This window comes from Taeniopygia guttata, chromosome 4A (assembly GCF_048771995.1).
Source record: "Taeniopygia guttata chromosome 4A, bTaeGut7.mat, whole genome shotgun sequence".
In the NCBI taxonomy this organism is placed as follows: Eukaryota; Metazoa; Chordata; class Aves; order Passeriformes; family Estrildidae; genus Taeniopygia; species Taeniopygia guttata.
This window is the reverse complement of record NC_133029.1, coordinates 9,534,722-9,555,882: the sequence shown is the minus strand read 5'-3', so window position 1 is coordinate 9,555,882 and position 21,161 is coordinate 9,534,722. Positions and strand designations below refer to the sequence as shown.

Sequence of the window (21,161 nt, the reverse complement as noted above, 5' to 3'; positions counted from 1 at the left end):
TAACTTAATTTTGGAGAATTCAAATAGCTTTTACTAGTTTTGAGGAAACAGGTGACAGTGGTAACTACTCAGTGACAACATTTTTTATAAATAGCAGCGTAAGGTCATTCTCAAGTGACTTCTACCACATTTAACTGAAAGTGGAGAAGATACAGGTTTAAAAGTATTTTAAACCTGTTTCACCTCTTGTTCAGCTATATTTAGAGTTAAGAGTACTTTTTCTTCATATTTTTGTCTAGACAGGAGAGTGTGTTTTCACTGTTTTAGGAAGAATTAGATGTAGACTTATTTTGTAGTTTATTTACTAGCAAAGTCTAGAGAATAGATAACAACTTTCTTTTCCCCCCCCACTTTCTTTTTAAAAAGAATTACAGTTTCCAGCTTTATTCAAAGTATGGTATTAACATAAGATTTATTCCAGAAGGAGTAGCTGTTTTTTGTTTCAAGGGCATGGCCGTGCTTCCCAAAGTCCCTCTGGTTTCTGAAAACTATTCCAGCTCACGTGTCATCTCCGTTCATTTTCTACAGGACAACCTCAACGAACTCAAGGACTCTTCAGCAAAGGTTTGAATCTTTTAGAAACCAGCCAAGTTTATTTTCATGTTATGTTGCAGAGAGAAGTTAACTTTTGCTCTTGTGGCAAACTCCCATCAGAAATTCAAATTCCATTTGAGTAAATACTAGCATAGTGATAGAGGGATGGGGGTTTTTGTCCTGGTGTGTAAATCCTCTGTACAGGAGATACGGTTGATAATGTAGACGCAACATAATAAAAATCCCCTGAATTTACCTTTCTGTCAATATTTTGAAGAGATGTCTTATGTCAGTGTCTCTTCTAGTCCTCTCTAAAACTTTTGAATACACAGAAATGTCCTTATGGTTAAGCCATATATTTGGCTGAAGAGCTAATAGAACAGCAGTTCTTAGGATTGTTTGAGAGGTTTTGAATATACCGATTACAGAACAGTAGTTAGTTAAAGAATATTTGAGAAGTCTCTGGACTATTGATACTCTTTCCACTTACAACTGTATTCATATTCTAGTACTACAGTATTGTGTTTCTAAGCATCAGAGACAGCCTCCTGAATGATCATCTTTGTGTATTTACTTCCTGTAAATACACTTCAGTTTCATTATCTTAGGAGAAGGGATACTAAAGAATCCTCTCAGGAGTTCATAGAATCAGAATCCCAGGTTGGAAAGGACCTCAAGGATCAGCTAGTCCAGCCTTTTTGGCAAAAATGTGGTATAGGCAGGCTGGCCCAGCACTCTGTCTAGCCAGATCTCACAAGTGTCCAGTCTTGGGAAATCCGTCACTTGTCTGAGGGCAATGGCTGATTGTTCTTGGTGTGAAGTGTTTCCCTCTTGTGTCCAGCTGGAATCTTCCCAAGAGTAACTTGTATCCGTTACCCATTATTTTTCCATGTTAAAAGGACATCTCCCTTGGTAACCACCCTTTAAATACTGGGGCACAGGGCTAAGGCCTCCCATAAGCCTCATCTTCGCATGGCTGAGCAAACCCTGATCACACTGCCTTCCCTCGTGTGGGGCTCCCCAAGCCTTGGACCAGCCTTTGTGGCCCTGCTCTGCCCCATCTCCAGCCTGTCCACATCCTTTTTGTTTAGCAGGGACCAAAACTGAACACAGTGTTCTGGATGTGGCCTAAAAAGCCCTGGGAATAGTGTATTTTAGAGAAATTCTGTAACTATTTTGTTGTTCTTTTTAGAACTCAAGCACATTGTAGCTGATGTACAGTAACAGTCACAGCACACCTGCTGATACATCAGGGGATGTGACTGATAGGAAATGGATCAAATCTTCTAAAGTTGCTTGATTTCACAGTCAGTGTCAGTTACACACACAGTTAGTGTGTAACTGAACTGCACAAAGGTTTTTTGCTGGGAAAATGCTGACCATTTGGACTTTCTGGGTACTTTTTGGTTTTACCTGTGGTTACTTATATTAACTTAATTTAAAAATGTACTATGGATTTCCATGTTCTGTATTTACACTGTTGTTTTAATTGTAGTTATCTTTATGCAAAGTGTTCAGAACACTTTGTACATTTTAAATCTTTATAATTGCGATTCTTTAATGGACACTTGCAGGTGGATTTTTTGTTTTTAATTGAATCTTTCCAATACCAACTGTATCTGATAATAGGGATAGTGTATACAGGCAACATCCTTTCATCCACCATTGATGAAGCTGCAGTGTCTATAGATTGAATCTAGATACTTTTATAAATCTTCACATCTTGTATTTGTCTTGAGCTTACCTCTGCCTGAAGGGTGGTATATGGGAATCTGTAAAATCTCACTTTTCCCTTCCTTACTGTATGAGTCAAGATTCAGTTGGTTAATTGAAATTTTGCATATGTTTTCATTACTTAAGCTAAAGTTTTATTTAAAAATATTTACTTTACTCATCAGCACATTGATTTAATTAAGCAGGCAGTGGAACTATTTGTAATCAAATTAACAGCAAACAGCTTTATTTTTCAAGTTAATTTGAAAAGTTATGTTTTAGAATTAACTGTAATGTGTTTGTGTAGACATAGCTGGAAGTGTGTTGCAGTTGTGTGACCTTTTAATGGATTTATTCTTTAAGTGTTTGGGGAATTGGGGGGGTGTCCAACCCGTTCCTTCCTTTTCTAAATGTTATTTTCTAATCTTTCTCACTTAATGAACTAATCTTCACTCTTCAGTGCTGTTCTAACAGACTTAAAGCAGTTCATGACAATGTTCCCTGTACATGGTGTAAGACAAGTTAAATGTTCTTTACTTCCATGTACTTACTTGGGGAAGGGATGGGATGTTCAGATGCCTGTAAGATTTATGAGTTCAGCTTCCACTGAAAGTTAAAAGTCTAGTGCCGTTGTCTGCTTACAGGGATTTTGTTTATTCCTGACTTTGCTCAGTTTTTGCGGCCAGAAATACTGGTTTACACTACAGATTATGAAATAAATGGTGCCAGATGCGAGTTAGGGTTTGTTTGGGTTTTTTTCCTTTTGTTTTTTTTCTTTCTGGTAAAGGACGTGGGGAGGATGGATGATTTTCCCAAAAGTCTGCATTGGAATTATATAAGAGCAGTGGAATCTGTCATGAGCAGCCATGAGAACGCAGGAAATGGAACAGGAGAAAGCAGAGCTATGAGGTTGCTTTCTCCTGTGGAAAGCAGCTCTAGGAGACAACTGAATGGGGCTATTTAGAGAAAACATATCTGCATGTCATTGTCAGCAAAGAAGAGAGCAGGAATAAATTTACTCATGGAATGGCTTTGTAGGAAATTGAATAAGAAAAGAGGAGTGAGAGAAAAGCAAAAAGAAATACTTAGTGCAAGAAGTATTGAAGGTTCAGTCTGTTGTAGGAGAATAAAATTCCAGTGAAATAAAGGGAAAGAGACCTAAATTTTGTCAGTGTGACATAGGATCACTAACATCAGGTTTTGGTAAGTTAAACATGTACTGAAACTGGAGAAGGACAGAATTATTTTAGTTTTGAAAGTTGAAGCAGTAATTGGTTTGGTTCAAGTGATACCTTGATTATTTTAAATAATCTTCCACTTACCTCTTTTGCTGGTTTCCTTTTAAGTAAGATGTCTCTTTAAAAAGAAATACAGAGCACATTTTAATAAAGGTTTTTTGTCCCCAAATAAAATTGTTAACTTAAGGAACTGGAGAAAGAATGAAGTATATTGATTTAAATCTGTGTGCTGGTGTAACTTAAATACTAAGGGAAGTGGCTTTAATTTAAAATGTGCTCTAAATATTTTTTAGATCTAACTATATAATTGTTTTTAAAAAGACAGATACAATTACTGTAATGTATCCATATTTATATAACACATGTGCAACCTGTTTTGTGGAACTTACCAGAATTGGTTAGAAGAGATAGTGGAATAACAATCTAGAACATTTTCTCATTTGAAGGTTAGAAATTAGATTAAAAGACATTATTTAAAGTATTGTTTTAAATACTTTGTTGATAAAGATTATTCTTTAAAAATGAATTACAGCTTGTTTAAGCAGCTCATTCCTTTCATTTGTTCTGGGCAAGATTGCAGGTGTTAACTTAGTCCAATAACCTTCATATCCTCTTCCTGTAGCCCTGTGTCTGATTTGTGTTCATGCATCCAACAGTCCTGGTTAACAGTGTTGTGTGTATTTATTATAAATGTTTCAGTTAAGAGAAAATATTCCTGAATTGAGTACATTGAGTAAATAAGCTGTAGAATAAATTATAGATGGCAAGTTTGAGCATGTCTTCAGTCACTCTTTGTTTTGCTAATAAAATATTTATGTTTAATATTTGAGCTAGGTCTGATATGTTAGAATAAGACTTCTTTTTATTTACATGTCTAGGAATACATATTAATATTTGGTGATGTTGCCTTAATTTAACAGCACTACATAAACCACACTACTCCAACACTGTCCAAGAGTAAGGAGAGAGAAGTGGAGAAGAAAGATTTGGACAAGTCAAGGGAAAGATCCAGAGAGAGAGAGAAGAAAGATGAAAAGGACAGGAAAGATCGAAAAAGGGTTGGTGATGTTTTTAATGAACTGGTTTAGACAGTTGGTATGTCCTTGGAAGGCTTTCTGTTGCAAGCCCTTGCAGTAATAATTGGCAGTACAGCCCATTTGAGCAGAAGTGATCCATACTAGAGGTGGCTTTTTTGTTCTGTAACTCTTTCAAGGGTTGGTTTGCAGTAATGGATTCAAACCTCTGCTCCCTCCAAGCCAATCTCCAGAAACTTCACATGAGATGTAACACCTCAGTTACATTCTAAGTATCCAAAAATTAGTTCTCCAACATAAGAATACAAGCAGGTGCTACTTCAGGAGTGTGTTTTAATCTGCTAACATCTGCATAATTGTATTTGGTGCCAGGATCACTCAAACAATGACCGAGAGGTACCACAGGATTCAACCAAACGACGCAAAGATGAAAATGGCACAAGTACGTATTTTACTTTGTGTGAGTGTTTGTCAAGCTTTTACTTGTTGTGAATTACAACTTTCTGTTCTTTTTTTCAGCTGGTTCGTCAAAACATAGCAAAAGTGAAAGTCCTTCTGATTCCCCTCGCTTAAATGAAAAGGAGAAGGAGAAAAACAAATCAAAATCTTCAGGAAAAGAGAAAGGTGATTCAATCAAGGCAGAAAAGATGGAGAAGAGCTCCTCTGGTAGTAAAAAGGTAAAATAACCTCTTCTCCTGTTTTTTATTTGTTATTGTTACTGACAGAACAGGCTGATTTTTTTTTCCTAAAATTGACTGCTGCTTTATAGCCTAAATTTAAAAGTCATGCTGTGAATGTATAAGAAAATGCTTCTGAAACTTCTCATTTATCTTTAAATATCTCAGCAGTCATTCCCTGGCAGGAGCAAGATAGTTTGGAGGACTAGTTCATTTTGGCAGTAGCCAGAAAAATTCAGAACCTACTGATTCCAAATAATCTAAAATATTTGCCGACTGCTCTTAACTTACATATAAACTAGCCTGTAATTCATATTTCCACATGCATGTGTCAGCACAGCTTCTTTTGGTGAAAGCAGATATGTTGCAGTTACATTTTTATTCACCAATCTGTGGTTTTCAGTTGCAGCTCTGCTGCTGGCACTTACCAGGGAACTGTATGAGAAAGATAAACTAATCTCAGAAATCACAGAAGCTGAGTACTGTCATTTTGAATGATGATTTTTTTTTTAGCTGTCCAGTTCTAATGTTAAATGTTACAGTCCTGAATGTCCTGTACAGTGGGTACCATAATAAGCTATTTCTCATATGTGTGTTTTTAAAGGAATCAAGACATGATAAAGAAAAAGCAGAGAAGAAAGAAAAGCGGGACAGTACTGGGGGGAAAGAAGAAAAGAAACAATATCCTTTTAAACATTGACATTTCAGAAAATTTCTACAAAAGAGCTTGCTTTTATTATATGTAGCAATATATATATTTTTTCCTTAACAATGAATTTACTCATAAATCATCAGACAAGCATAGATAATGAAGATTCTTTCAGGAAAGGTAAAAATGTTTGTTAATTAATTTATTTGATTTGGTATCTCCCCATGGGTCCCATTGACTGGTAATGGATATACAGACAAAGCAGCCTAAAATCACCCAGAGTGGTTGGATGGTGTTTTGGGGGGTTTTTAGTTGTTTTTGTTTGTGGGGATTTTTGGTTTTGATTGATGGTGTTTCATGTTTGGGGGATTTTGTGGGTATGGGTGGTTTTGGGTTGGGTTTTTAAAATATTACTATTATTTATATTTTAAAAATATTACTACTATTTAAAATTTATTACTGCTTGAGGAGAAAAATATTTCCCTGTTATCATCATAGAGATTATATAGATGCTCAGATTTCTTTTTTTTTGGGGGGGAAAAAGAAGAGGTGGGGGATGTGGCATGTCAGCAGTGTGTGGTGAAGTTGCATCTTTGTTGCTTTTTCCATGAAAAGTTGCCATACAAAAGCAGAGGTGGATTTATGTAATTCTGATAGTCATCAGCCTTGATAATCTGTGTGTTACTTAGCAAAATCTTGCCTAATATGTAGCAAACTCAAGTTTTCTATCTTTATCTTACTTCAACAAAAGCAGGAGCTTTTAAACCACAATGCTACATAGTGCAGTTGGTCAGCTCATTGTCTCTGGATAATCTTTTTTCTGGTCTGATCTGAGGAACAGAATGAAGGGAAACTTTGGCATGGAAACATGGACTATTTAAAGAAAGAAACTTCAGAGTATTTTGAGTGACCCTTATTCAGACTGGATCTTCTGGAAAAATCAATTGTGCTTTGTAGTTGATGAGGCTCTGAATGGTTGGGTTTTTTTTCAGACCTGTGGAACTATGTGGACACTTAAATATTGTTTTATGGGTATGAGGACAGGTATTTCTCCTCTACATTGAGCCATTGTAAGAAATTTTGAAATGTTTCATTTTGTTATTTGGGAAGGAGAGTGTCTCAGTGAGCTTAAATTAGTTCACCTGATCTATCCAACTTTAGTCACAGACAGCTATTAATCTTTATACATAAGGCAGTTTACAATTTTAGATTTTAAGGAAAGGAAAAAAAAAAAAGAAAAACCAAAATTTGAATGTGTGAGAAAAGTCTGCACTCCTGTACTGTGAGCTCAGAGCAAAGGGGCTTTATTTTATTTGAAAAAGGATCTTGTGTTCCATTTGGTGTCAAGGCTCATTCAGGCTGGCACTTGAGGGTGTGTAAGTGAAGGGGTTTGGGTAACACAGCTTGTGCTGATTCCAGGTGCTCTTTGGTAGTAAAAAGATGGGAGTTGAGGTTATTGCTTCTTAGTACTATTTCTTTTTATCTTCTTGAAATAATAAAAATACTTCTATGAATGTTTTCTAAACTGAAAATTATGAGCATTCTCTGGAAAGAATTTGCTGGAATTTTCTTGACTCTTTGTCCTTCATAGCTGTTACTGTCTGGTTGCTGTAGAGGAATCCCAGTTTTTCCGCTATTCTTTTAAATGCTATTTTGGAGCAAAAGGAAAAAGGCAGTCTTGGTAGATGAAGTTCACTACTGAGTGCTTACAGCTTCTTTAATAGTAAAATATGAAATTTTATCTTGACTAGGAATTCAATATAAAGTGAAGATTTAAGGATATAAAGTCATTAGTTAAAAAAGCACAGCTATGTTCTGCTGAGTGTAAATAACAAGTGCTCAGGTAAATGTCAGTTGTACTGTGGAATTCACATCCAGCTGTGTAATGGGCTGAAATTTCTGGCCTGGAACTCTGACAGCACCCCACTGTGTGCATAGTGAAGTATGAAAAAGTGCTTTGTATAGCAGCACAGTTGTGGAATCTCATCCTGTGCTCCTGTTAAATCTTTGATATCATTCTTCCTAGTGTACAATGTCTGACTGCATTTATTTCTTACCTAATTTAGAGATAGTAAGGTTTTCAGGGGGTTGCTCCTCTAAAGGTGTTTATACCCTCACAAGTGACTACTTGTTTCCTATTTATATGTTTAAATTAACATTTCCCTACTTACTTAATGTAGTTCTTGCTGTGGAATTAGCTAGAGTTAGGGAATGATAAAAATAGTTTTATTTTCCCTCTCATTCTTTGAGTTGTGAATGGAATAAAAGTCCGTGAAGTTGTGAGATCAGTGTTCATTTGAAGATCTAATTCTAATTATGCACACCTTTGTTGCAGGTGACATTGAAATGGGAAGATATCCAGCTGTGACCAGAAATGTTATTTTCCAGACTATAGATTGCACAAAAAAATTGTGAATGAAGAGGACCCATCTGCATCTCCTTAAATTATTCAGTTCTCTGCTTTATTTCCCCATGCTAAGGACTTAAATGTTAAGTTGTACATTACTGTATTTTTAACTTGTTGCTTAGTTTCTTATACATTTATTTTCAGTACCTGGCTGAAAGTGTTACCTATTCCATATTTTAGCACAATGTGCTGCAAACAAACAGTTGCCATAGTGCAAATGAGGTTTCATGTGTACATAGTTCCACTTTAGTTTGTCGAAAATACTGCCTGAGTGTAGTAATTCTTTCAATTTGAAATTGCATTCTTTTAGATGTTTGAAAACCACGAATAAACAGTTATTCAACATTTTTGGATTTACCTCATTTAAACTCAGTTTTTATTTATTACTTGGCCTGTTTTTAATATCGGTAACTAAAAAAAAACAAAGTTAAGTGGGAGCACTGTTTTCATGCAATGCTTAGGGATTATTTGTATATTGTGTATAACGTTGACTTGTTTAAAAAAACAATGAATGAACCCTGTCCCATCCCAATCTAAACCTGTGCTCAGTTGTCCCTTGTCACACCTTTTGTTTGTCATGTTGTTTTTAGATTGATTGGAAATGCTCTCTTCAAAACTGAAATAAATTAAGTTTCAGTTACAGCTACAGGAGCTTTGTATTGCTGAACTTTAGTCTGAAAATTTCACAATGACATTTTTAAAAAAAAAAAGAATTTTTTTATCTGCTAAATTCTACCAGTGTAACCTTTTTTCTAAATAAACAATAGTTTTCTCAATGGGTCGTAAATCATTCTCTGTGTGGTCACTTTATTACTTCTCTGGATTGTTATGAAAATTGGATGTTAGTTGAAATAATGGTGGGGGTGGTTCCTGTACCTGCTCTTTTTTAGTGCCAAGGCCTGGTTGTGGAGTGTGTGGTGCCTGCTGTGAAGTGACAGACGTGCTGCCCTTCTCCAGCAGTTTCCAGGAGCTTTGGGTTTGCCTTCCTGCATTAAGTCAAGTTTACACCTTTCTTTTGAGCCATTTGTCCCTTGTCCAAATGCCATAAAAATCTCAATTTTGTATCAAATATTAATACTGTTAAACATAGGGACTTTTAAATATTTGGAGGTGTTGGTTTGTTGGGGTTTTGGTGAGATTTTTAAAAAATACAATATAAAGGGAATTTTGATCAAAAGTTAAGCATCCCTGGTGCTGTATGCTTTCAGTAATCTGGGATTTGGAACAGAGGCGTGTTTTCTTGATGCATGCATTTGAAATACTGAATATTAAGAAACTGTAGTGCTTGTAGACTTGGTCAGTAAAACTCCTGATCACCTTTATTCTGATTACTGAGTGAATCAAAAGATTACAAATCCTGGCCCTGCAGTGGAATAAAGACAAATTGGGAAGAGAATTGGGTAAGAGTTATCCAGCTAATTGGAGGGGAGAATTACTAAAAAGAAGAGTAACTAAGCTAAATACTCAGGTCCTTTTAATTACCTCATTGGAGCAATCTAAAATGAAACACTTCTGTCAAAGTCACTCCAGCCCTTGGGCTTTTCCGCAGTGTCAGTGAGGTGAGGTTTGGGCAGGGCTGCCACACCGAGGTGCGGTGAAGGAGGTCACTGGATACAGGAATCTCCAACAACCAGGAGCTCACCTGTCATCCTGGACACTGACAGGGAAACTGGAACTAGAATTTCGAATTCAGCTTGGAGGAAGCGTGTACCTGTCCTGGCAGGAGGGTTTGTCCTCAGCTGTGCTGTGCTGGCACGGCAGGAGCAGTGGGGTGTTTGCACATCCCTGGAAGCAGTGCTGGGGAGGTGAAGGGCTGTGGGCTGCTACACTGACCCTGTCAGGGGTCTGGCAAGTGCAGACACACCCCTGGCGAGCTGCAGCAGTCAAAAGGGAACGATTAAACTTTGTGCTGTGGCTGGGATAACCTGGATGTGCGCTGCAATGTCCTCATTTCCTGACAGAGGGCACAGGAACAGTTTCTGGCCAAGTTCATGCTTGTTGGGAGGGTTTTCTCTCCCAAATACTTTGCAACTGGTCCTTCTAATCCTTCTTCCTTATGTGGGTCTCTGCAGGGACTCAGGTGCATTTGTGGAGACAGTAGCAAGGGTTTGGTAATGGGGGTTGTACAGAGTACAGCCAGGGGGAATCAGTGAGGGCTGGAGAAAGCATGGAGCTGGCCGGGTTGTGTGGCTGTACGTGCTCTGGCACACTCATTGACTTTGTGCCCTGGTGGCTGAGAAGGCCAAGGACGTGCTGACTTTCATCAAATAATGTAGCCAACAGAACCAGGGCAGTGACCATCGTGTGCTGGTGAGGCCACACCTCAAATCCGGTGTCCAGCTCTGGGCCACTCATGGCAGGAAGAGCACTGAGGGGCTGGAGCCTGTCCAGAGAATGGCAACAGAGCTGGGGAAGGGTCTGGAGCTGAGGAGAAACAGCTGAAGGAGCTGGGATGTTCAGCCTGGAGAAAATGAGGCTTGGGGTTGACCTAATCACTTTCTACCTCGCCCTGGAAGGAGGTTGTTGTTAGGTGGGGGTCAGTCTACTCTCCTAGGCAAGAAGCAACAGAACAAGAGGTAAAAGCCTCAAGTTGCTCCAGGGGAGGTTTAGATTGCATACTAGGGGAAGCTCCTGCACTGAGAGGTTGATCAGGCACTGGAGCAGGCTGCCGGGGGCAGCGGGGAAGCCACCATCCCTGGAAGTGTTCAAAAGGTGTGTGAACGGTACACTTAGGGCCAGGTATTAGTGGTGATCATGGCAGCGCTGGGTTAAGGATTGAACTCAATAGTAAGTCATTCCCATCCTAAATGTTTTTCTAATTTGAGAGGATTGTGGGGAAGAACAGACAGAGCTGGGAGGGTGGGCAAGCAGCCCTACCCTGGTCCTGGCCCATGGTCCTGCAGGAAAACCAGAACCCATTAATTAAGCCCTAATGTGATGTTCTAATTGCTCTGTATAATCTGCAGCATCTGTGATAGGTCACAGCTTCAGCTATTTCATTATAAGGTGTTTTCCCTCAAGACTGGCAAACGTCCCTTGTTTAAAGGTCAGGGGAATATTAAGTAAACACCATTTATATTTATTTGTCTCGGATCAAACCACGGTTCTTACATTAATTTTGGAGGATATTTTGGGCAATTAGCCTGCTCAGGCCATATTTGGAAATCAAATGCAATATTTGTCGAAAGACTTGGAATGATATTAAAAACCAGCTTCAGCAGAACAGGGGAAGGAGGACGCTCCGGGGCCGGGTGCCGCTCCCCCGGTCGCGGCCGCTGCATGTCAGTGTTGCGCCGAGCACGGCAGCGCACGGCTGGGCACCCCCGCCCCTTCCCAATCCGCGGCTTCCCGTGTTACAGAGCTGCAGAACTCTCTGGGTTTGATGGGACACTGAAGATCAGCGCGTTCCGACCCTCAGTCGTGGCAGGGATGGCGCTCCTAGACTCCTAGACCGGGTTGCTCTGAGACTAGAACGCTTCCAGGGATGGGGCAGCCACAGCTTCTCTGGGCACCCTGTGCCAGTGCCTCAGCACCTTCACAGGGACGGATTTTCCCCACATATCCAACCTAAACCTACCTTCTTTCAGTTTAAAGCCACTCCCCCTTGTCCTAACACTCCATGACTTGTAAAAAGTCCTTCTCCAGCTCTCTTGTAGCCAGTTAGGTACTGGAAGGTGCTCTGAGGTCCCACCAGAGCCTTCTCTCCTGTGGGCTGCACAGCCCCGGCTCTGGGGCTGTTTGCAGAGCAGAAGCGCTCCAGCACTCTGAGTTTTTTTGTGGCCCCTCTGGACTCACTCCAGCAGGTCTGTGCTTTATGTTGCGGCCTCCAAAGATGGACACTGCTCCAGGTGGGATCTCAGAAGAGCAGAGTTCAGAGAGTACAATAATCTGCCTTGACCTGCTGGCCATGCTTCTTGTGATGCTGCCCAGGATGTGGTTGGTTTTCTGGGCTGCCAGTGAACATGTTATCCCACAGTTATCCCCTTTCCCACACTGCCCTTCATGCTGCCCTCTGTCCCCTGCAGCAGGCACCAAGTCCTCGTCTCCTCTCCCTGCTCTTGTGGCCCTGCTCCCAAACCTGCCCACATCAACTGGCCCAGGGCCCAGGCACTGCTCTCCCACACTCTGCTCTGCTTCTGTATTCCTTTAATCAATTTCTGGTGTTACATCATACCCTTCCCTACTTGTTACAGCATATCAAGCATCTGCCACATGCTCATTAATTGGTCAATTACTTTATTTATGTTCTAAACATTATCTAAAGCACCAGTCATTACCAGCATCATGGCTTTGGTTTGTGTTGTGTATCTTTTACAGGCTTTAAGTGCCTTACCCTCTCCTTACTACCAAGGCTGGGGTGCATGCCTGCACCCCTGTTAACCCTGTGTGGTCCAGTCACCAGCTCAGTCCCATTCCTGAGCCCTGTGCTGGTCCTTGCTCTGAGAGGGCAGGTCAATAATCACTGCCAAGTTTCCCAGCCCTTCCTCAGAGCCATTTCTCTTTGGATTTATCTTGTTTTCTACTGCTGCCTTCAACTCCTCCCTGCCTGAAATTAGGATGAAGTAAGAAAACCCTGAAACCACAAAAAACAGATGATGAGAGAATCCCCCATAACTGTCTGCTCAGGCAGGCCAGGTGCCACCACACATCCTGGTTTTGATCTGCTGCTACAAATGAGCTCTGAGGTCACCCTGAGGTCTCAGCTCTGCCTGTTGGCTTGGAGGTGCCAACAGCTTCTCACCAGTGAGAAATCGCTGCAGAGTAGGATCTTGTCCTCTTGCTCCGCTGTAAGATGTGCTGTCATCCTCAAAATGCCACGATGGCATAAATAATTAAAGGCTGTAACACTTCAGTGACAGAAACAGCAATAAACAAACACTTGGTGTGTGCACCAAGGTTTCATTATCCTGCCCTTGGTGTCAGCCCATGGAGGCAGCACTGTCCAGCACATCAGTGCCACGGTGTCCAGCAAGGCAGCGCTGCAGGAGCTTCCAGTGAGCTTTGCCAGCTGCACCAGGGAAGGGCAGAGCTTTTACTGCTGCACTGGCTGTAAGGTGTGCATGGCAGCTCCTGTGCTCACACTCCTCTCTGGGTGCTGCTCCTTGCCTGGTGGGGCAGCTGCTGCCAGCGCCTGTGCCCAGGGGAAGCTGGAAATCATTTCTGTTGATGCTGTTGCAGTGATGGTGCCATATCACAAACCAGTCTCAGTAATTTCCCTGTTGATAACTGATGAAATAAAAACAGGAAAGCCCAAGCACAGAGTCAGAGCAGGACTGGGACATTGATGGGCAGGTTTTGGCCAAACCTGCTGCCCACAGGGCACACATAAGAGGTGTCCCAGTCATGGTGCTGGGCCTGCAGCCTGGGGCTGCTGGGCTGGGAGAGATGCAGCAGTGGCTGCCCTGGGCCTGCTGGTGCTGTCCCATGGTGTAAATGCCAGCCTGGGCCCTTCCTGTGCTGCAGGCCAGGGTGCTGCTGCTCCTGGGGACACTGTCCTTCCTGATACCAATTTCAGATATATTATATTCTTAGTAAATACTACAATGAAATTTATAATATCCATGCAAATATTATCTCTGTACTTAAATCCTTTAGGTTAATTGAATTGAGCTATCATTATCCAGATCTTGTTTATGTATTTCTGTCTGCAAAATAGAGCCCATTTTCCAGACTGAAATGATGACGATGGGCACTAAAGACATTTTGTAATTTAATTTTAATATCCATGACATAATATTATTTTAATAACCGTGAAGAACAATTGTTTATGAAAAAATAAATGTTGAAGTGCTTTGCACAAAACCTTTGAAGGAAAAACTATGCCACAATGCTACAGTATTTATTTTAATTAGTTGTCAGGTGTGGTGTGCCATGGGGAAGAGCTGTACTGGTTTGGAGTTTTAGGTTCAAACTTGAACACTGTCGAGGTCCTTTTGCTGCCATCCTTTTGATGGCTCTTGGAATTTGATGCATTACTCTGAATTTTTCCTTATATTATTATTCCCCACCTGCAGAAGTCTAGAGACAAAGTCCTGTGGGGCGTGTTGGAGCCCAGCATTCCAGGGGTGCTGTGCAGCCCTGCTGCCATTGCTGCAGTCTGTGTAGCAAGTCCAGGTGTGGCCCAAAGTGCACTGCCCTTGTGGCCCAGGGAGGTTCTGGACTGGAACATCTCCTCCCTCTCATCCGTGTGGCTACAGACCCATGTGAGGCCGTCCCCCACCCAGCCCAGCTGGCCGGGCTCTCCCAGCTCACTGGGTGCAGCTGTGCCACTTTGCCACAAACTGCCCTGTTTCACCTGACACATATTGAATAGAAAAACTTCACACCCGCTGTGCAGGATCTGGTGAGGCCCTGCTGGGGCAGCACCGCAGTGACTGCTCACTCAGGGCAGGGCTGGCATCAGCCTGGCACTGCCCTGGTGCTGGGCTCCGTGGGCACTGCTTGCAGACACATTTTGGCAGGTTTAGGGGGAGGCAGCAGAACTCACCACCATGGCTGGTGCAGGGCTGTGTGTGGCTGTCAGGCAGCAGGGAGTGGGTCAAGACAACTCTTTAGAAAAATGCAGTCTGTCCATGTTGGCCTGGATGTTAAGCATGAAATGAGAGCTGAAGGACAGAACAATATTTTTTCAATGCCTCCCTGCGTTCATTGTGTGGGCACTTCACACATAAATAGGCTCATTTCAGGGAGGCCTCCCTGTGCCCTGTGGGATGCGTGGTCCCACATGGAGCCCAGAGTGCTCAGCACAGCACCCTGCTTACACCCAGAATAACTTGACACCTTCATCCTTGTAGGGTGATTTAGGGCTGAATAATCATTGTTTATTGCTCTGAGTAATAAGTCCTTGCTTATTCCTGAGCTTCTCTGCAGTTGCTGAAGGCTCAGCTGAGGACACAGGGTGGGCTCAGCACATATCCCCCCTGCACTTATGTGCAATGAGCACCAGTGGCAGCTCCACAGGGACTGGGGCTGGGCTCAAGCAGCCCCATGGTTGGGATGGGACCCACGGCCAGGCACCAGGTGCTCAGCTGGGAAAGGTGCCAGTGACTGCCAGTATATTTTTCCCCTTTCTCCTGCAGTGCCACAGGGACACTCCAGGCATCTCCTGTTTTGCAGGGTATGTTTTGGCCAGCAGACACCAAACCACTCAGGTCCATGCCCACCTGATCTGCAGCAGCTCTACTGCCCAAGACCTCCACTGGGGGATTTTTTTATATTTCAGAGGCTGATCTTTTAATCCCCAGTCATCCAAGAGAAGCCTGGAGCTGCTCCAGCTCAGCCCCAGAGGCCCTGTGTGCTAACAGCAGTGTCACCCTCAGTGGTCCCTGGAAGGAGCCCAGGGAGCTGGTTCCTGATGGGGACCATGTGGGTGGAGTGGCCAGGGGTAGCTCCAGAGAGGTGCTGGGGTGTGGTTTGGGTGCACACCGGATGTTTAATACCAGGATTACTTCCCACGGTTCATAGTTTGTGGTGACTTGGAAAAACTACACTGTGGGTGAAATAAACTCATTAAATTACAGCAGGGATTAGCTGCAATGTTGAGTGAAAGGTTTTTTTCCTTAAAGAAGTGTTGCTGAAAATCTGGGAATTGCAGGAAAATACATCTGTGTAGTGAATATTTAAGGAATTTATTTACCCACACTGTTGCCCACTGCAGTGGCAGGGCAGAGCATCTCCCAGCCTGGCTGCAGCCCTGAGGCTTCTCCCCTGCTCCTCATGGGGTGCTCCTTGCATCTTGCAGGATCAACCGGTTTCCATCATCAAGAAAATAAAAAATCACTTGGTTTGCAGGTTACCAAACCAGGAACACCCAATTCCCAGCAGCGTCCTCAGCTCAGTGTGGGGGCCCCTAAGCTGGGCAGGCTGGAAAGGCTTTGAGAAACCTGGTCTAGAGAAAGGTGTTCCTGCCCATGGTGGGGCTGTTGGAACTGGGTGATCCTTCCAACCCAAACCTTTCCGAAGTTCTGTGGTGAACATCTGAGGAGCATCCCAGACTGGCCAAAGGGAGCGCAGTAGGGAGGGATTCTTTCTCCTCTGAAGAAAAGAAAAGCAAGCTCTTTAATGTTTTTTTTTCTTTACAATTTTATTTACAAAATGTATTAAAACTCTTTGTACAACACCTCATCAAAATGAGGCTCAGTAATTGATGTCCACACATGCAGTTTATGCTTTTACAGCCATTAGTTTGCTTGGCAATTTTTCTGCTCACTCAAGTGCAGTTTCAACGACGAAAATTAGGAACTTAAATTACAAAAAAAAAACAAAAAAAAAAAAAAAAAGGAAAAAAAAAGAAAAAGGAGAGAACCCCCAAAGCCCCTGAAGCAAAACAAATTTAAAAAAATATACCAAAACAAATCATCATGAGACTACTGCCAAACTTCTGATAGCTTGAAGTTGGTAGCCAGAATTGGTAAGCACTCAACACATTTTAGATTTACATGCAAGTTTAAAAAATATCAAACCATTTACCAAACTCCCTTCACTGGTGTGAAGCCTCCACTCTTAAAAATTGATCTGATAAACATACATATTTTATACAGCTTTTAAGAAAAACGTTTGTTTTAAATACAACTCATAACTGCACAGCTTTAGCTCACCCTTGCTGGGGATGTGATCGTGTTCAGAAGTTGAAAAAAAAAAATCAGAGTTTCATGAAAAGAAAATGAAAACAAAATAATTTTTTGTCAATATCTCATTAAAAACTTGAACAATAAATTATTCTCCTATGAGCTTTTAAAATGATTTTATATTACATTTTGTTGGAAATACATATTTTTAACAAGACTTTTCTTTTTATTTTTTTTTTGTTTTTTGTTTGTTTTTAAATCCTATTAAAAGTTCAAATCTATCATCAGCAAACTAAATGCCTAAGGGTCAGACTGGTTTAAATGAGCTTCTTTTTCACTGTATGTTATTGATGAAATAAAACTCTATCATAAACTACGGAAAATACATATTGTCGATTAGAGGTAATTAGTAAGCAGATATTCCATTGAACATTTCCCAAGTGATTGACAATATGTTTAAAGTTTTGTGGTTTTTTTTCCTTTTTATTTTTCTTTTTTTTTTTTAATTTTTATTTTTATTTTTATTTTTAGAGATGAAGTTAAGTAGTTTCCAGACAGAGTTCAAGGCTGAAATGCTGCTGCTGTCTAAGACGTTGGATGTGAGTTACAGTGAGCTCCTCCTGGAGCAGAGGTGGCCGGAGCGCGGTGCCCTCCTCACAGAGAGGCAGGGCCAGGAGCATCCTCTCACCAGGCATGAAACAAGAGCTGGCAGGAGCTGATATAATATAACAGTACTAGCAGGAGTCATGTTAGATCGCTTACTATTACTCTGCAACTGCAGCTAAACTGGAGTTACTATCCTCTTTTCTTGCTTCTGTTTTACAAGGATCGTTAGCTGAGCACGGTGCTAGGTGGGAGAGAACTGGGGAGAAGCAGAAGCAGGCCTGGGAAAAACTAACCTGCCTTTCTCTTGCTTCATTGCTTGATATTAAACAGTGAATTAAAATGCAAATGCACAGCAAGAGAAGAGATATATGGTCTGAACTTAAACAGCAAGTAGCTTTTCCTTTTTTTTTTTAAATTTTAAAAGCCACCCAATGTCATTTTAATAAAGCACCTGTAGGTATGCCTGATGATAGAACAAAAAAAAAAAAAAGGAATGCAATATTTTCTGCCCGCACTTTAGCCACCTTGTCAAGAAATTAATTTACTGATCTGGAAGCAAGACATGCAGTTCCACAAATTACTTTCTTTTGGATTTACAGATTCACAGTCATTGACCTTAATTGGTTTGAATGCACAGATTCTTTCCCTCCTTTTGCTGCTATACAGAATTGCTCAAATTAGCTGGAGAGGTTAAAGTGGCTCAGAAAAAAAAAAAAATGACACCACTGTAAGTAAATACTGAAACATCTTGACATCAGCTCATACAAGCAGTGGCAGGCCAGTCCACATTTGCACGCAGCAGATTTCTGAGGCTTTGTGTCAGGAGGAGTTTCATAATTTGATACGATTGGGGTGGCTGATGAAACCAGCTGCGGTTGCTTTCAGGACACAAGTTCAGTTACTGTGCAGTGGTATCAAAGAATGGCTTTTGTTGCACTGATCTTTTTTTACAAGAATTTTTTTTTTCACATACCAATATCTTGTTACCAGTCCTTTACTTTTTCCCTTTTGTTTGTTTTTTCTTCTTTTCTTTTTCTATTCTTTTCCTGTTTTCTTTTTTTTTTTTTACTTCTTTGAAGCAAAGCAAGAATATTTCATTGATGGTTTGCATTGTTGTGAGTCTCAGAGTCTTCCATAAGGCACTGAAGGAAAAAATACCAGTTTTTCCTATTAAAAGTACATTGCACCATCATCAATGCGTGTCATGCCTGACACCTCGGACAGAGTACAACTGGCTCAGATGGTCCAAATCCACGAAGTAGCCACATTCTCTGCTGCTTTTTGTCTTGCAAGCTGTCAGGGTGAAGATCTAAAATAAAACCAGAAAGATTTCATCACTGCCTGGCAGCAAAGGGCAGGGGGGCTCAGCCCATGGAGAGGCACAGATATGGGCAAGGGCCTTTTCAGAATCATTTGTCAGCAATTCAACTCTACTTTTCCTGCTCTAGAAATCATGAATTCTAGTGTAGAAGGTTTGGTTCTATTGCAAGGTTTTTTTCAAACTTCTTAAAAGCACTTACCTGACCTGATTATAGCTTACAAAACAAAGAGGAAGAAACCAGTAACAAGAGAGATGAGAATTCTGATTATAGTGATTTTTAAAGCAATAAACAAAATACTTTCATTTGAACTAACATGATGCTGGAGAGAGGAGTTACTCACTTCTGCACAAAGCCAGTTCCTCTGTGTATAAAACTGAATGGTACTTTTCTGATCCTACTTCTGATCCGGGAAGAAATTTAAATGACTGATACTTAAAAACTGCCACAAGATGGTGTTTCAAAACCCTCTTGCAGCAGCCCCCTGGTGCACACAACAGAATAGCTTAAGAAAGGACAGAAAGAAGAAAACCCAGAGGGTTTACTCCCGGCCCGCAGCCGTACCCCTAGATTTTCACACTTTCTGTGCCGTACACGTTGTAGCCTTCTCTGTAGGTAGCGTAATTCTGGGTGTTGGTGGCAGGAGCAGGTTTGAAGTTCTGCGTGTTCTTGGTGAGCTTCATTCGCTTGGACTCGGCCCGAGACTTGTAGCAGAACTCGATCAGTGCCACCATCATGGCCAGCCCCAGGCCTCCCACCAGGATATAGAACACGCCAGCAACATTGCTCAGGCTCAGAGCGCTCGTCTTGTCCTAAGAGAAACGAGCCACGCTGTTAGTTCTGCTGGGAGCAGCAGACAGACAGACAGACAGACAGACAGACAAACAGGCTATTGGCATTAGGCCTAGCTGGAATAGCTACACTCATGGCGTTGGGTGTCCGGCCCACGGACAGTGCTGTCCCCCCATCCCCGCAGCCCGGGGCTGCACAGCAGTGACTGCTCTGTCCTCACCCTCTGCTGGGTGAAACCCTGGCTGACTCCAAGGCAGTGAAGTTTTTCTGGCCACTGACCTCCCCAGGCCTTCGCTGTCCCAGGGCAAGGCTGCCTATGGCCGAGCATCCCTGGTAGCAAAGGCACTGGGGGAAAGTTGTGCTGGTGGCTGCATAAAACAGCAGCATTTACAGAAGGCCATGACAAAACCAGAAAAAGCCAAGCCACTGCACACTTGGGTTTGGTCAATGTAGGTAAAATTCTTGAGATGCTGCTGAACTTAACTGCCTTTTTTCAGCAGTTAGGAAAAAATCCCACCCTAGAAAGACGGTCAGTTACCTAGAGGTCAAGTAGCAGCGCCCTGAGCTAAACTAGCACCTTCTGGAGAGTGAGTTATTTTATGAAACCAGACATTGTAACACAAAAATCACTGGTCAGGGTTTAATCTTCCTTCAATACATGTCAGATGGGGGAGAAGCTTGCATTTTTTAAAACAAGGTTCTGGAATGGGATTAAATAGAGCTGCAACCCTTCTGCTGCTGCATGGGTGGGTGGCTGTGGGCAGGAACAGCTCCTGGCTGGCACAGCTGGCTGGGCTGCCACACCACACTAGCTGGGGTGGATGGGCAAGTGCAAAAGAAATTTGTCTGTGCCCAGAGAAGGCACTGTTGACAGGGCTTGGTTAACGATTCTCTCTAGGGAGCTAAATTTGCATATAGTCAGAGAAAATATGATTTACCTTGTAAGTGTCTGTGTGTTTCACAGACAATTTATATGCATGTGGTTGTAGCAAACAATCTGCCATTTAAACTAAAGATCTTAATCATTTATACCTCTTTTTGATCACAGTTCACTTTGGCAGCTGCCGTGTGTTCAGATATCCCATGATCCCAAATTTATGTGACACAACAGCTACTGGGCTGTGCCCTAAGCAACTTCCAGTCCTACTGAAATCAGTGGAATTTTATTATTGGCTTTGCTGGAACTTGAAATTGTTTTCCGACACTGAGAGGGTGCTTTGAAATTATAGTTTTCTGTTTGAATGATTACAGAGAGCACTTCCAAAGGCACCAAGGGAGTTAGGCACTCAGCTGCAACCAATTTCAGCTGGAGCTGGATTCCTCCTCCTCTTGGTGCCTTTGAAAGTGTCCTTCACTCCAACAAGCCCAGCACTTCTACAGAGTTTTTCTCCCCAGAGGGTCTATAGGCATTAAAAAAAAAAGTCCCCCTTTTAACTGAATAGTGTAAAAAAATATTCCCTAAAATTTAAGTCTGTAGCTACTGGGCCAATCCACCTCAGGGGTGGGACCTGACCTGGGGTCTACAGTGGTCTTGCATGAGCAGCCCCACAGCACAGCTGGTAGAGGACAGGACAGTACAGCAGCAAAATGGTTCAAAGCAGTATAAAAAAGAATATACAATATTT

The 21,161-nt window shown here is 41.8% G+C and overlaps 2 protein-coding genes across 10 annotated transcripts in view; one reads left to right on the top strand and one right to left on the bottom strand.

The window, feature by feature from the left end:
- THOC2 (THO complex subunit 2) overlaps window positions 1-9,039 on the top strand; it is a 49,252-nt gene extending 40,213 nt beyond the window's left edge. For 2 of the 4 annotated variants that reach the window (XM_072929122.1, XM_072929121.1), the window contains exons 33-39: window positions 448-564; window positions 4,406-4,543; window positions 4,892-4,961; window positions 5,039-5,196; window positions 5,801-5,877; window positions 5,978-6,025; window positions 8,181-9,039. In XM_072929122.1, the coding sequence (XP_072785223.1) occupies window positions 448-564; window positions 4,406-4,543; window positions 4,892-4,961; window positions 5,039-5,196; window positions 5,801-5,877; window positions 5,978-6,005 (588 nt within the window). In that variant the 3' untranslated portion in view covers window positions 6,006-6,025; window positions 8,181-9,039. The remainder of the gene's footprint in view (window positions 1-447; window positions 565-4,405; window positions 4,544-4,891; window positions 4,962-5,038; window positions 5,197-5,800; window positions 5,878-5,977; window positions 6,026-8,180) is intronic. The other 2 variants (XM_030272624.4, XM_030272623.4) reach the window with 1 other exon arrangement.
- Window positions 9,040-16,309: 7,270 nt separating this feature from the next.
- GRIA3 (glutamate ionotropic receptor AMPA type subunit 3) overlaps window positions 16,310-21,161 on the bottom strand; it is a 145,117-nt gene continuing 140,265 nt past the window's right edge. For 3 of the 6 annotated variants that reach the window (XR_012055996.1, XM_072929120.1, XM_072929119.1), the window contains 2 exons: window positions 19,309-19,556; window positions 16,310-18,734 (listed from right to left, as the gene is read on the bottom strand). Coding sequence is in view for 5 of the 6 variants with exons in the window: in XM_072929120.1 (XP_072785221.1) it covers window positions 19,311-19,556 (246 nt within the window). In the remaining variant the exon portion in view is untranslated. Of the gene's footprint in view, window positions 18,735-19,308; window positions 19,557-21,161 lie in introns of those variants that run through there. The other 3 variants (XM_041716163.2, XM_041716164.2, XM_030272620.4) reach the window with 2 other exon arrangements.